Genomic DNA, 13952 nt, shown 5'->3' on the forward strand with positions numbered 1-13952 from the left:
AGACAAAAAATTATCACTAAAATAGAAATCACCCGAAAATAAATATTAGAGACTGTTAAAACATTAAACAGGGGGAAAAGCACCAGGTATGGACAGCATTCCCATAGAATTTTATTTGACAGCCTGGGACAAAGTAGAGGCTGTATACTCAAATGACAACACACGTCACTCAATTCAGTGCTTCTGAGTTCCATGTATCAACCAGTTATATTAAAACCATGAGAATCTGGAGTCCCCTGCAGATTACAGACCCATAACTTTCCTAAATTGACAGTAAAATAACAAACCTCATAAGCAACAGAATAGCAAAAGTCTTACCAGACTTGATATATATTAATCAAACAGGATCTATTAAAAATAGACACTTACAAACAAATACAAGAACATGTTTCAGTATAATAAAATATGCTTAAAAACAAGATGTAGACTTATCAATAATGGCTGTTGATGCCGAATAATAGGCTTTTGACTGTCTTGAATGGCCTTTTCTATTCAAAACTTTGGAAGCCTTTAACTTTACAGCTGAAATAATACATTTCATATACAAATATTATAGAAATATCCTAAAGCAAAAATATACACAAATAATAAATTATCTGATTAAAAAAAGGGCACAAGACTGGGATGTCCTCTCTTCCCCTCCTTGTTTGCATTGGCATTTGAACTGCTTGCAGACAGGACCCAAACGTAACAGGTATCAGTGTTGGTAAACATAAATATAAACTAAACTTATTTGCCGACGATCTTCTGATATAACTGACTAATATTGAAAACTCAATGCACCTTTTAAAAAATATTTTCAGTATACTCTAAAATCTCAGTAAATAAAATTAGAGTGGGAAAAACTTAAATAATGGCAATAAGGGGGAAAAAATCATGATCTACAGCAATCCCTTAAGTGGACCACAAAAAGTATGAAATATTTAGGATGCTTAGTAAGTGACGACAACAAACAACAACATATATATAAAGATAACTTTATCCCATTAATCAACAACATGAAAGCAGATATAATTAAATCGAACCATCTTCCCATGAATCTTACTGATAGAATAAACATCTTTAGAATGCATGGCTCCCAAAGTTTTTATATTTCATTTATTTTTAACAGACTATATGGCCAAATAAAAATCTGAATAGCCAAGTTTTACATATCAACTCGCCACACATGCACATGTTTATCCCCAGAATCTTTTAACATGTCTGTTTTCAACGGATGGCGCTAAGAACAATAACATATGAATCGTTAGAATACTATAACAAATGGAAGAAAAGAAACGGATTCTAGAATGCCCAAAAACCACACCCCATGGAACAATCATTGCATAGTTTTTCAGAATTCAATGATTGGCCCACATGGAAAACTACAGGCATAGAAACCGTAAATTGCTTTTTTATTTATTGGTTGCATGTATGTCTTATAATCAAAAGAGCATGTAGGATTTTCTATTGCAAAGAAATTGTTTCATGAGCAAAAACTGGACTTTTTTGACTGGCACAGCCAATGGTTGGCGTCATAAAGCCAAACAACATCACTTTGCGTTTGCTCCAGTTTTTTTTTTTACCTTTATTTCAACAAGGAACACAGACTGAGACCAAGGTCTCTTTTACAGTTGGGCCCTGCGTATACATGTTTACACATACAGTTTATGTACAATGATTAAGAAACTACACAAGACAAACAAAACGATCACAGATAACACAAAAAAATACAGCAACAGATTACATTTACACATAGGTTATTCCCTAACAGCACAATAACTTGCATTACCCGAAACAGTTACAAGCAATACAAAAATAAAAATCCTCCAATAAATATTTAAAATGGGCAAGGGGGACAAGAGTCTCAAGTTTAAGTTTAGTCTGCAGGCTATTCCATAGGCAAGGAGCGTAACAGGAAAAGGCAGCCCTACCCAACTCTGTGGAAATCGCATGGGCCTCAAGTGTAATCCATGCTTGAGACCTGGTTTTAGGAATTATAATTCTAATATTGATGAGTGATGATAAATAAGAAGGTAGCTTATTCAGAAGTGCTTCATGGACAAACACGAGAGCATGTTGTTCTCGTCTCACGGACAGCGAAGTCCAACCCACATTTTGATATAAAACACAACACAGTTCATCACATGACATCCGTGATTTTACTCCACGTCTTTATATTGGATAACGGCTATGTCAATCAATTAAATGGGCGTGTCTTTGACGTATGGGCGGATTTTTAATTTATTTTTTATAATTGCTGGTTGTGGAAAAATGTCTTCAGTGCCTGATGGCAAGAAATTGGTTCGAAGCCCAAGTGGACTTCGAATGGTCCCGGAGAATGGAGCGTTTAACAGCCCTTTTTCGTTAGATGAACCTCAGTGGGTCCCGGACAAAGAGGTAAGTGACTATTAGGGCTGAAATAACAAGAGGGCAACGCCGCTCAGACAAACGGACTTGGCCCCTGAACTGGGCGTTGCATACTTGCTGTGCTGCTGGCCACTGTCCGTACAGTAGGGTCAAATATTTGTATAACTAGCTAACCTAAGTTAGTAGACCAGACTCATTGTTCTATCTGGTAGGGTTGTCACTAACTAGTTACCACAGTCACAATTGTCTATTGTAAAATAAATAATGAAAACAAATTTGTTTAGGCATAAGGATAACGTTAGCAGTGTGGTTAGGGTTAGGTTAAAATATAATTTTAAGAAGATAATTGTAGAAATAGCGGGGTTTCATTTTAACAGTGCTCTGCAGTTTGCTAACTGTAAATGCCAAGAGCTACCGGTAGCTAGCCACAGTTAACGTTCTAAAGTAGGCAACATGGAGCCATCACTAACGTTACAGGAGCTAACGTTAGCTAACAGTATTTTGCAACACCAACAGGGTCTGCCAAAATACAGAACAAAAGCTGCCACCTGCCTCGGCAAGTAATTGCTGTTCATATGACGGCAAGTTAGCTTAAAACCTTATTTCTCGCCTTCTCTGCGAGATGTACACATGCCAGTGGTCCATGATCATGGGTCTACATTTGAAAGCACTGTTTACTGTCAGTGATGCTGCCCTGGACTGCAAGAGAATGTCAAATAAAGGGAACAATGGAGGGTGTGAGTGAATGAATGTGGGGGATGGGCTTGGGACATGGCTGTGTGATGGACTACAGTAATCCATCCCAGCAGCTTCACACCTCCCTGCCTCTACACCTATGTGTGTTTGAATGGTCACAGTTTAAGATGTGGTGGTATTAAAGTAACTATTCTATGAAATATGATCGATTTAATTAACTACAATTCATTTTTTCCCCTTCCAGATAATGGTAATTAACCATGTTGAATATGTTGAATGGGGGGGGGATCAAAACAGTTAAATCTGGATTGTTTTAGTCAAAAGTATTTGATGTATTGTCAATAACAATTATTTTTGTGCTAGTTAGCTGTACCTGGACCAAAACTCCAGTATTTTTTCTAAATAGCATGTTCTCCATCTTTTTAAATAGGGAGACAATTAGTTTTCAGCACTTATTTCCATGACATCAAAACTTGTTTTCTCATGAAATATGTTAAGTAATATGTTTGGAACATTGAATTGCAATAAAATCGGTATCAAATTAGGGATGCACCAATATTACATTTTTGGCCTATTCTGGTATTTTCCTTGACAAAAAAAACAATACCGATATTTACAATTTCAGCAGCCTTTTAAGCATTCTAGTACAGTTAAATAGTTAACACACACACACAGCAGTCTAAGGCACTGCTTCTCAGTGCAAGAGGTGTCACTACAGTCCCTGGGTTGAATCCAGGCTGTATCACATCCAGCTGTGATTGGGAATCCCATAGGGCGGTGCACAATTGGCCCAGCGTTGGCCGGAGTAGGCCGTCATTGTAAATAAGAATTTAACTGACTTGCCTAGTTAAATAAAGGTTACGCACACACACCACACTGACCAAAAAGTTATTTTGTTGGCATTTTCACATGTCCCCATTACCAGTAAATCATAATCAAAACTTATTTATTTCACTTACTTGCTGTGCTGTTTCGTTGTTCATTTGTTCAGTCTCAACCAGGATTTCATCATACATGTCAAGCAGTGAAGCTTCAGCTCTGTCCGGCCTCTCTTCTGTCCGTTTCCATCTTGTCCAGCTGTGTATGTAACATTTCACGTAAAACCTGTTTCTTGTCTGCATCGAATCACTTGTTCACAGCCTCGTACTTTTGTAAGTTTTAACCCCACAGTCTTTCGGCAGTTTTGTTGAGCAGGCCTTTCAATGCCATGACAGAGGGTATCACGTCTGCTTTTCAATGCCATGACAGAGGGTATCACGTCTGCTGCAGATGCAGTTGAGCTTATTTCTCAAGTCAGTTGTTCAAATGGAACTAGGAGGGTGTTCATGTTTCAAACATGTTCTCAAATGCCATTGAAATGGCAGCAGCGGTATGAGAACCAGCACATTCTTAAACATGCAATACGGCTTTCCTCTGTACGAAATCCTCGTCGACCCACTGTTGTCAGACTCAGCATGCTCATGGGGCTGACATCGCTGGTCCAAATGTCAGTCGTGAAGCTAATACCAGTGACACCCATAACAAGTAGCTCATAGATGTGCATTATAACAATAGTGTGTAACTCCGGTAGGACAACATCTGAAAAATAGTGCCTACTTGGTAGTGTGTACCGGGGTTCGAGGTGCTCGACCAGTCGGCGAAAGCCAACATCATCCACGACAGATTGGTTGATTGTCAAGGGCAATGAATTCCATTATTTTGGCGTTAATGGATTTCGCCTTTGAGTTGTCTCGGCTGAAATGTTCTTACTCTTTCAAATGACTGCTCACTTTAACTTGTTTAGTTGTTGGAAGTGTGCGCTTAGTATTTTTCTACTTTTGTTCTGTTGCTCTATTTTTCATGGCATCATTACATCATCTACTTGCTTTATATAGGTATGCATGTCAGCGTTGACGTCGGTTTTGCACATTGGCACTAGACATCGGGCCGATTTCGATATGCTCACCGATGTATCGCGCATCCTATATCGAATCGCAATACATATCGTATCGGCACCTAAGTATCGTGATAACTTATCGGGAGGTCCCTGGCAATTCCCAGCCCTAATGGTAAAAAGCAGCTTTTCTGAGTTGGAATAGTGTGGGCATACACATGTCATGAAAAATATTCATGTAAGTAGACTGATGATTGGCCAGCTCTTCCTGAGGAAATAGCAAGCATTTTTTAAAACATCTGTCTGAGATATGTGTTTGAGTTGGTGTTTTTTTCCTCCAATTTCTGCTTTGGCCACATGAGTAAATGATGAGTCAACAACATTATTTGGGTATGAGTTTTTTTTAAGGTGATATTTTCATTGGACAGTTACTTTAAAACAGTCAGTGTTACCTTACAGTCTGGGTTTATGCTACTGTGAGGTTTGTGATGATTGTGTTATTGGAAGGGAGGTCTTTTGGTAATCCATTTAAACTGTGATTGAGGTTGTTGTGTCCATGTTTGAACTTGAGTGAACTAACTAACTGTTGGCTAATGTCCTGTTCCTCTTACAGTGCCCAAGCTGTATGCAGTGCACCAAAAAATTTGACTTCCTTACAAGAAAGGTTTGACTTGCTTTACTATGATCCCATAATATCAGATAAATTACAAGTTATAGGCCTAGGCTTTACCTGACTGTGGACCCAAAATGTTTTTGTAGCCCTTAAATGCTTTTGCACAGTTAAGATCTCTGAATGGGACTGTGCATTCCTTCTTTACCCTCATCACTCCCTCTGCATTCCTTCCCCTGTTCTGTTGTTCAGCACCACTGCCGGCGGTGTGGCCGGTGTTTCTGTGATAAGTGCTGTAGTAAGAAGGTGACTCTTCCCCGGATGTGCTTCGTTGACCCGGTCCGGCAGTGTGGAGAGTGCAGCCGGGTCTCCCAGAAGGAAATGGAGTTCTATGACAAACAGCTTAAAGTGCTTATGGGAGGTGAGTTTAAAGGGAAGAATCAATCGTGTCAGGAGGACACCCAAACACACAGACCTGTCTATGTCAATTAACAGCTGTGTGTGTATAGGGCGGTTAGTGAGCCGGGCTAGCCAGTGTGGTTCTAAATAGACTCCTCTACACTGCATCACCCAGCCAGGCCCGTAATGAAAAATCCATTAGCGGCATGACGAGATCCAGGGCAAGGGCTGGTTGCAGTGGCAGGGACATACTGTGGGGAGGGGAACTGGAGACAAAGCCTTGTAGCATGTTGGACTAATGGGGCCCTGTTAGCATGGTCAATCAATGCTGTATTCTTAGTATAACACCAGTGGACTGGGACTTATCTACAGTTTGATGGATTCTTAGTGATTTTTGATTGGCATGCTTTTTTGATTTGACTCATTGGTAACATTACTACTTTGTCAAACTCAGGTGGTACATTTATTGTCACTTTGGGCACCTCCGAGAAGTCTGAGACCATGATGTGTCGTCTCTCCAACAACCACAGGTATCGTGAGTGTTTTATATTTCACACTGGCACACAGGAAAAGTATCTAGAATGGAGTCATTTAGGTTAATGCTGAAAGTACATGCTTTGATAGAACCACTAGAAAAATACACATTTTTCACCTGAAAGACTTTCAGTACGTCCCTTTGTCTCAACTCCTCTCTTGCTCTTTTATTTCTCCCTCTCCTCAGGTACCTCTTCTTAGATGGGGAGAGCCATTTTGAGGTGGAGCTGTCTCGGATCTCCAGTATGCAGGTGTTGACAGAGGAGTCCACCCCCGAAGGTAAGGCTCTGGATCAGATGTCCTCTGGTTGTTAACACAGCCTGGCTTTATCTCCCTCAGTACGAGAGTACAGCAGTGATACAGTGCAGCTTGTTGAAAGCTTATTGATCAAGAGACATTATGGCTTCCTGTGGGTGGAGGAACTATCTCTCTCCTATTTATGACCAGAAGTGTAATCATAAATCCACAGTAAAATTCTGATTACTTTGTCTCGTCATTGTATTGATTTGAAACCCCATAACTGATCCAACAGCATGGTAAGTTGGTGTTGGTACCTGACTGTTTCCTCTCTGCTATATTATTAACACTCTCTCCCTCTCACCCTGCCACTGGGCGGCCTGGCCCTTCTGCTTTTGGCCTTAGAGAATGACATTCACACTTACACCAGTCTGCTGGACAGTCAGTATATCTCTGAAGGTTAGCACTGTTATATTCCCTTGCCCCCCATTCTCCCTTATTCGTCCCCATCTTATCTTCATCTGCCTGCAGAGTTTGCTATTGATAAGGATGCCTTTGCCATCATTGTACATGCATTTGATATCAGTGGTAGAACAAAGGCAACATCCTTAAAATCCTTGTGGTATGCATGCTTCCATGGGGGGATATTATGTGTGTGATTATTCACCCAGAGTGAATCTCATTGCCCCTCTGCCTGTGACCAGGATCATGTTCATTAGGGCACACCATAGCAAATGTACATTGAGTGTACAAAACATTAGGAACACCTTTCTAATATTGAGTTGCATTGACTTTTGCTCTCATCAGTCTCAATTCATCAGAGGATGGACTCTACAAGGTGTTGAAAGCATTCCATGCCTCCCACATTTGTGTCAAGTTGGCTGGATGTCTTTTGGGTGGACCAGTCTTGATACACAAGGGAAACTGTTTAGCGTGAAAAACCCAGCAGCGTTGCAGTTCTTGAGACTCAAACCAGTGTGCCTGGCACCTAATACCATACCCCGTTCAAAGGAACTTAAATATTTTCTTTCCCATTCACCCTCTGAATGGCACACATACACAAACCATGTCTCGAAGGTTAATAAAGCACGACTTTTTAAGCCGTTTCCTCCCCTTCATACACTGATTGGAATGTAGATTTTAACAAGCGACACCAATAAGGGATCATAGCTTTCCCCTGATCAGTCTGTCATGGAAAGAGCAGGTGTATCTAATGTTTTGTACACTTACTGTAAGTTCTCATTTTGTTAAGTCTATTGCTAGGTTTCTTTATCATTTTGTTTGTTATTATGTACGTTTCTCGCAAAGTTCATTAGTTTGAACATCCGGTAGCTGTTTTGGTTTCAATCTTTGCTAAAGCCTCAAGTCTATACAAGTATAGTGAGTGTGTTACTGAACCTTGCCTAACTTTGTGTTTTGTATCCAGGTGGAAACTGCAGGGCCAGTGGCATGTTGCTCCACTACAAACCAATGGGCTCTCAGGACCCCAAGCAGCTACGCATGGAGGCAGCAGAGGACAAGAAAACCGCCTCCTCATGGCTTGCTGCCATGCACAAGGTACACCACCATAACAGTCTGGCTTGTTTTTTAATAGGAATGTTATATTTGACTTAAAATGTTACTGGACTGTATGGTGTGATATCCAAGCTTCAGATGCGCCATTGCGTACTGTGTGTGTATATGGCTGAAATAGTTATTTTGTATAGCTCTGCCTGTACTACATCTGTTCCCTAACAGGGTGCCAAACTGCTGTATGAAGCTCGGGACCAGTGACTGGGTTAAATGCGGAAGACACATTTCAGTTGAATGTAATCAGTTGTACAACTGACTAGGTATCACCCTTTTCCCTTTCATTGCTAAGATGACTAGAGAGTGAGATGGCACAGACCAAGTGTTTTCTTTCCTACCCTTAAGTCTCTCATTCTCTAAATGCAGACAGCGGATTTTAGCCACACTTCACTTGAACTATTTGGCCAATAACCCATCCTAATACTGCCATCTATGTAATGCTATAATAGACATAAGACACTTGGCATAACCCTTTCCCTTCACCACCATTAATGTGACAAATTACCTTTAAAGCATTATGTAGGGTCTGTGACACATAGTTCAAGTGAAGTTTCTTTATATATTCTGTCTATGCTCTGCTTTCAGTGCTGACAGATTATTCACTGATTCTAGTGAAATATACACTACCGGTCAAAAGTTTTAGAACACCTACTCATTCAAGTGTTTTTCTTTATTTTACTGTTTTCTACATTGTAGAATAATAGTGAAGACAAACTGAAGTAACCTATGGAATCATGTAGTAACCAAAAAAGTGTTAAACAAATCAAAATGTATTTTATGAGATTCTTCAAATAGCCACCCCTTTGCCTTGACGGCTTTGCACACTCTTGGCATTCTCTTAACCAGCTTCACCTGGAATGCTTTTCCAACAGTCTTGAAGGAGTTCCTACATATGCTGATTTGGTTGAGATCGGGGAATTGTGGAGGCCAGGTCATCTGATGCAGCACTCCATCACTCTCCTTCTTGATAAAATATCCCTTACACAGCCTGGAGGTGTGTTGGGTCATTGTCCTGTTAAAAAACAAATGATAATCCCACTAAGCCCAAACCAGATGGGATGGCGTATCGCTGCAGCATGCTGTGGTAGCCATGCTGGTTAAGTGTACCTTGAACTCTAAATAAATCAGACAGTGTCACCAGCAAAGCACCCCCACACCATAACACACCTCCTCCATGTTTTACGGTGGGAAATACACATGCGGAGATAATCCGTTTACCCACCCATCTCAAAGACATGGCGGTTTGAACCAAAAATCTCCAATTTGAACTCCAGACCAAAGGACAAATTTCCACTGGTCTAATGTCCATTGCTCGTTTCTTGGCTCAAGCAAGTCTTTTCTTCTTATTGGTATGGGTTTCTTGGTAGCAATTTAACCATGAAGGCCTGTTTCACACAGTCTCCTCTGAAGAGTTGATGTTGAGATGTGTCTGTTACTAAAGCATTTATTTGGGCTGCCATTTCTGAAGCTGGTAACTCTAACTCTACCTCTGCAGCAGAGGTAACTTTGGGTCTTCCATTCCTGTGGCGGTCCTCATGCGAGCCAGTTTCATCATAGCGCTTGATGGTTTTTGTGACTGCACTTGAAGAAACTTTTTGAATTTTTCCAGATTGACTGACACGTCTTAAAGTAATGATGGATTGTAGTTTCTCTAAGCTTATTTGAGTGGTTCTTGCCATAATATGGACTTGGTCTTTTACCAAATAGGGCTATCTTCTGTATACCCCACCATCTTGTCAAAACAACTCATTGACTCAAACGCATTAACAAGGAAAGAAATTCCACAGATTAACTTTTAACAAGGCACACTTGTTAATTGAAATGCATTCCAGGTGACTACCTCATGAAGCTGGTTGAGAGAATGCAAAGAGTTTGCAAAGCTGTCATCAAGGCAACGGGTTGCTATATTTCAAATAAAAAATGTTTTGATTTATTTAACACTTTTTGGGTTATTGCATTATTCCATAGGTGTTATTTCATAGTTGATGTCTTCACTATTATTCTACAATGTAGAAAAGTCTAAATAAAGAAAAACTCTTGAATGAGTAGGTGTTCTAAAACTTTTGACCAGTAGTGTATATGTATGTATACACAGTTTGTGAAATGCTTTAAATTTAATACCATGCATTGGATTTTTGTATAAACTATTTTGTTAAATATTCCTATTTTAACACATGCTGTGTATGTACTTTTTACTGCTAAAGTATTCATAGTTTTTGTAGCACTTGTATACTTTGTTTTTTTTTCTTACAAGATGACTTAAACATTTTGTTCTCATGTTGGCTGGCTTTGCTTATAAATTAATTGCACAACCTCAACAAACTAGCCCTTTAATATAAGGGTAAACTGAAGTATGAAGCAACACTTTTACTCTTCAGTTTTGTTTGCTTATATCCAACTTATTATGCTTCACATACCAAACAAAATACTTAAGAGGCTTTCATTTTTGACCAAATTTTGAAAGTTAGTGGTATTCTATGGTTTTACCATTTTGGATAAAATGACAAATTTGACATGAGTACTGCTCACATAAGAAGGCTACACTCCTTAATCAATTGTATTAATTTGGTAAGAGGCATGTTGAAATGGTGTTTGCTGGATGTGTTTGAGGCATTGTGTGTCAAGAAATGGCATTAATATGGTAATTCACTTTAAAGACCTTTTGTAGTCTTTGCTTAGTTCACAAGGATGTTCTCTAGGATGCATTTATTATTTGAAATCGTGTAATCTTTTATACATCCTTGCCCTATGGTTCTGAAGTGATCTACAGGCCTATTTGAATGCCCTGATGCTGGACATGGAATCTGTTGCTGCATGATGCAGCAGTATTTGAGATGGATAGACTCAATTCTTTCTGTTCTCTACATTGTGTTCATTCAAGATGAAATTGGAAGTTTTGCACTAAATGGCATTGTCAAATTGATACATTCAGAAGTTATGAAGTACCACTGCACTTTATGGTCTCCCTTTTTACAATCACTGACCTAATAGTAATTCTATTACTGTTTCTAATTGTGTGTCAATGTTCTCTTATTGTTAACTCAATAAATTAAAGTGTTTGTAATGGTATCTTCTCATAACATTTGTATTTACAAATCACAGAACCCATGACAATGAAAAGTGCATTATTAAATGAAAGGTCAGTAATTCATTTTGAAACACCAATTTGATTGGCCCACGGGTAAGGTGGAACAGTACACATGGGACAGCAAGTGTACTCATCTAGCCCTGATAGTCCTACATTACAAGGTCAGAGCAATACATTAGACATGTAAACCACCTTTTGGACAAATATCTCCTGTTTAGAATTATATTATGACACTGAAAAGCAATATGTCACCAGAGCCATGTATTTAGATTTGGGCTGTCCATTTAACCTTTTTTTTTTTTTTTTTTAATCGCAGGTTTTGCTGTGATTAATCATTTGCTAAAATGTAGCTATAGTTAGATTTTTTTTATATACAAAAAGCGTTACAAGATTATTGACGTCTTGATTTGTCCAATGTAGTGGTTAGCAAAATCTAGTAAATTGTTAAAGCACACTTTCTTTAACCTTAATTCTTATGGCTAGGCGTTCCGCTAGCGGCACACTTCGACAACATTCCGCTGAAAAGGCAGAGCGCGAAATTCAAAAATATTTTTTTGAAATATGCAACTTTCATACATTCACAAGTGCAATACACCAAATTAAAAATAAACTTCTTAATCTACCCATCGTGTCTGATTTCAAAAAGGCTTTACAGCGAAAGCACACCATATGATTGTTAGGTCAGAGCCTAGTCACAAACACACAGCTATTTTCCAGCCAAAGAGAGGAGTCGCAAAAAGCAGAAATAGAGAAACAAATGAATCACTAACTTTTGATTTTCATCAGATGGCACTCATAGGACTTCATGTTACACAATACATGTATGCTTTGTTCGATAAAGTTCATATTTATATCCAAAAATCTGTTTACATTGGCGCTTTATGGTCAGTAATGTGCCTCAAAAATATCCAGCGAATTGTCAGAGCCACATCAATTTACAGAAATACTCATAATAAACTTTGATAAAAGATACAACTTATGCACAGAATTATAGATATACTTCTCCTTAACCTGTTTGGGATAGGGGGCAGCATTTTCACGTTTGGATGAAAAGCATGCCCAGAGTAAACTGCCTGCTACTCAGTCCCAGGCGCTACTATATGCATATTATTAGTAGATTTGGATAGAAAACCCTCTGAATGATGGCTGTGAGTATAATGGAACTCATATGGCAGGCGGAAACCTGAGAAAAATCCAACCAGGAAGTGGGAAATCTGAGGTTTGTAGTTTTTCAACTCTTGGCCTATCGAATACACAGTGTCTATGGGGTCATATTGCACTTCCTAAGGCTTCCACTAGATGTCAACAGTCTTTAGAACCTTGTTTGATGCTTCTACTGTGAATGAGTCAGAGGTCTGCCAGAGAGCCATGAGCTGGTCATGTGAGAGTTCGCTTGAGTTCCATGGCATTTCTGAAGACAAAGGAATTCTCTGGTTCGAACATTATTGAAGATTTATGTTAAAAGCATCCTAAAGATTGATTCTATACATCGTTTGACATGTTTCTATGAACTATAATATAACTTTTTGAACTTTTGCCTGGACCTTGTGAGTTTGGATTTGTGGCCTCGTGTCATCCGGGTTTGGCTGGTGTAGGCCGCCATTGTAAATAAGAATTTGTTCTTAACTGACTTGCCTAGTTAAATAAAAATACAAAACTTAGCTAATTAGCATTCCATTTTGTAGGGGAATATATTGATAAGTCACTTTCCTAGAGATTTACACGGTTATCAAAACGTCATGCCAGGGTAAGCCTACACGAAAGTGTTTCTAAAATCCCCTATGGGAAAAGTGAATGGTGGAAAAACGATTGGAAGCAGTTCCTCCTCCTATGATATAATGGTAGTCCGCAAACAAACGTTAAAGGTGCATGCCGCCACCTACTGTGCTGGAGGGTGTGGTCAATCACTGTTTACATCATTAGCTCCACATTTCTAAATCCTCCTACCTAACTCAGTACTTCTAATAGACCCTTCCCCATTCTCAAAATCCCTACCAACCTCAATGACCCTGCACTTCAATCTTTCCCTCTTTAAGATACTTACAATATAACATCACATGCTCCACCGTTTCATCGACTACTCCAGACACAAACTATTCACAAGCTTGCCAACCAGATGTAATGACAAATTCAATGTACAAAGTCCTAGATGCAATCGAGCAAACTTTCTTCCTAATCTGACTTTAAAATATTGTTCTACTGACCTTTCTTTGGAGAGCATATAAATAATGGCCCTTGGGCTCAGAGTGCCATCTCTTCTGCCACACGTCTATCAAAATGGCTCTCATCTTACATTTGGCCTCACCTCATTAATATCAATCATATCTCATTTCAAAGCTCTTTTGGTTATCTGGTCTACAATTTAATCCCCTTTGGAACCATTTCCTTGTTTGACCGTTAAGTTTTATGGGTATTATGACTCATTCTGCGCTACTCGATTGCATAGTTTGTTTTTGTTTTAAGAACTAGAAGCATAGAAATAGCATACATAGAACAGACCGCTTCTTAGATTTGCTTTCAATGAGAATGACACTTCTATAACTCAAATTTCTATGGTGAATTTGGTCTCTTACTCAAAAAATTACACATTGCAGCTT

The 13952-nt window shown here is 39.1% G+C and overlaps 1 protein-coding gene across 6 annotated transcripts; it reads left to right on the plus strand.

The window, feature by feature from the left end:
- The first annotated feature begins 2191 nt into the window (after positions 1 to 2191).
- On the plus strand, positions 2192 to 11336 carry LOC139375157 (zinc finger FYVE domain-containing protein 21-like). Of its 6 annotated transcripts, none has more exons than XR_011627756.1 (8): positions 2192 to 2379; positions 5532 to 5582; positions 5781 to 5949; positions 6382 to 6457; positions 6649 to 6740; positions 8125 to 8255; positions 8436 to 8927; positions 10236 to 11336. XR_011627756.1 is itself a non-coding variant. In XM_071116678.1 (8 exons), exons 1-8 carry the CDS (start codon positions 2254 to 2256, stop codon positions 8469 to 8471), a joined length of 735 nt encoding a protein of 244 aa, XP_070972779.1. In that variant the 5' UTR covers positions 2192 to 2253; the 3' UTR covers positions 8472 to 11336. The 6 variants fall into 6 exon arrangements, 2 of the variants coding, with proteins under 2 accessions (XP_070972779.1, XP_070972780.1); XR_011627757.1 differs by having other exon boundaries at positions 8436 to 8878; positions 10250 to 11336; XR_011627758.1 differs by having other exon boundaries at positions 8436 to 8878; positions 10317 to 11336.
- Positions 11337 to 13952: the final 2616 nt, after the last annotated feature.

The sequence above is a fragment of the Oncorhynchus clarkii genome, chromosome 19 (assembly GCF_045791955.1).
Source record: "Oncorhynchus clarkii lewisi isolate Uvic-CL-2024 chromosome 19, UVic_Ocla_1.0, whole genome shotgun sequence".
NCBI lineage: Eukaryota > Metazoa > Chordata > Actinopteri > Salmoniformes > Salmonidae > Oncorhynchus > Oncorhynchus clarkii.

What these genes read in the sequence shown, in the direction of transcription:
- LOC139375157 (XM_071116678.1), top strand. Translation starts at nt 2,254, where the DNA reads ATGTCTTCAGTGCCTGATGGCAAGAAATTGGTTCGAAGCCCAAGTGGA. An exon ending in AGTGGGTCCCGGACAAAGAG is followed by an intron (nt 2,380 to 5,531) that starts GTAAGTGACTAT and finishes TTCCTCTTACAG; the next exon opens with TGCCCAAGCTGTATGCAGTG. An exon ending in GCTTAAAGTGCTTATGGGAG is followed by an intron (nt 5,950 to 6,381) that starts GTGAGTTTAAAG and finishes TGTCAAACTCAG; the next exon opens with GTGGTACATTTATTGTCACT.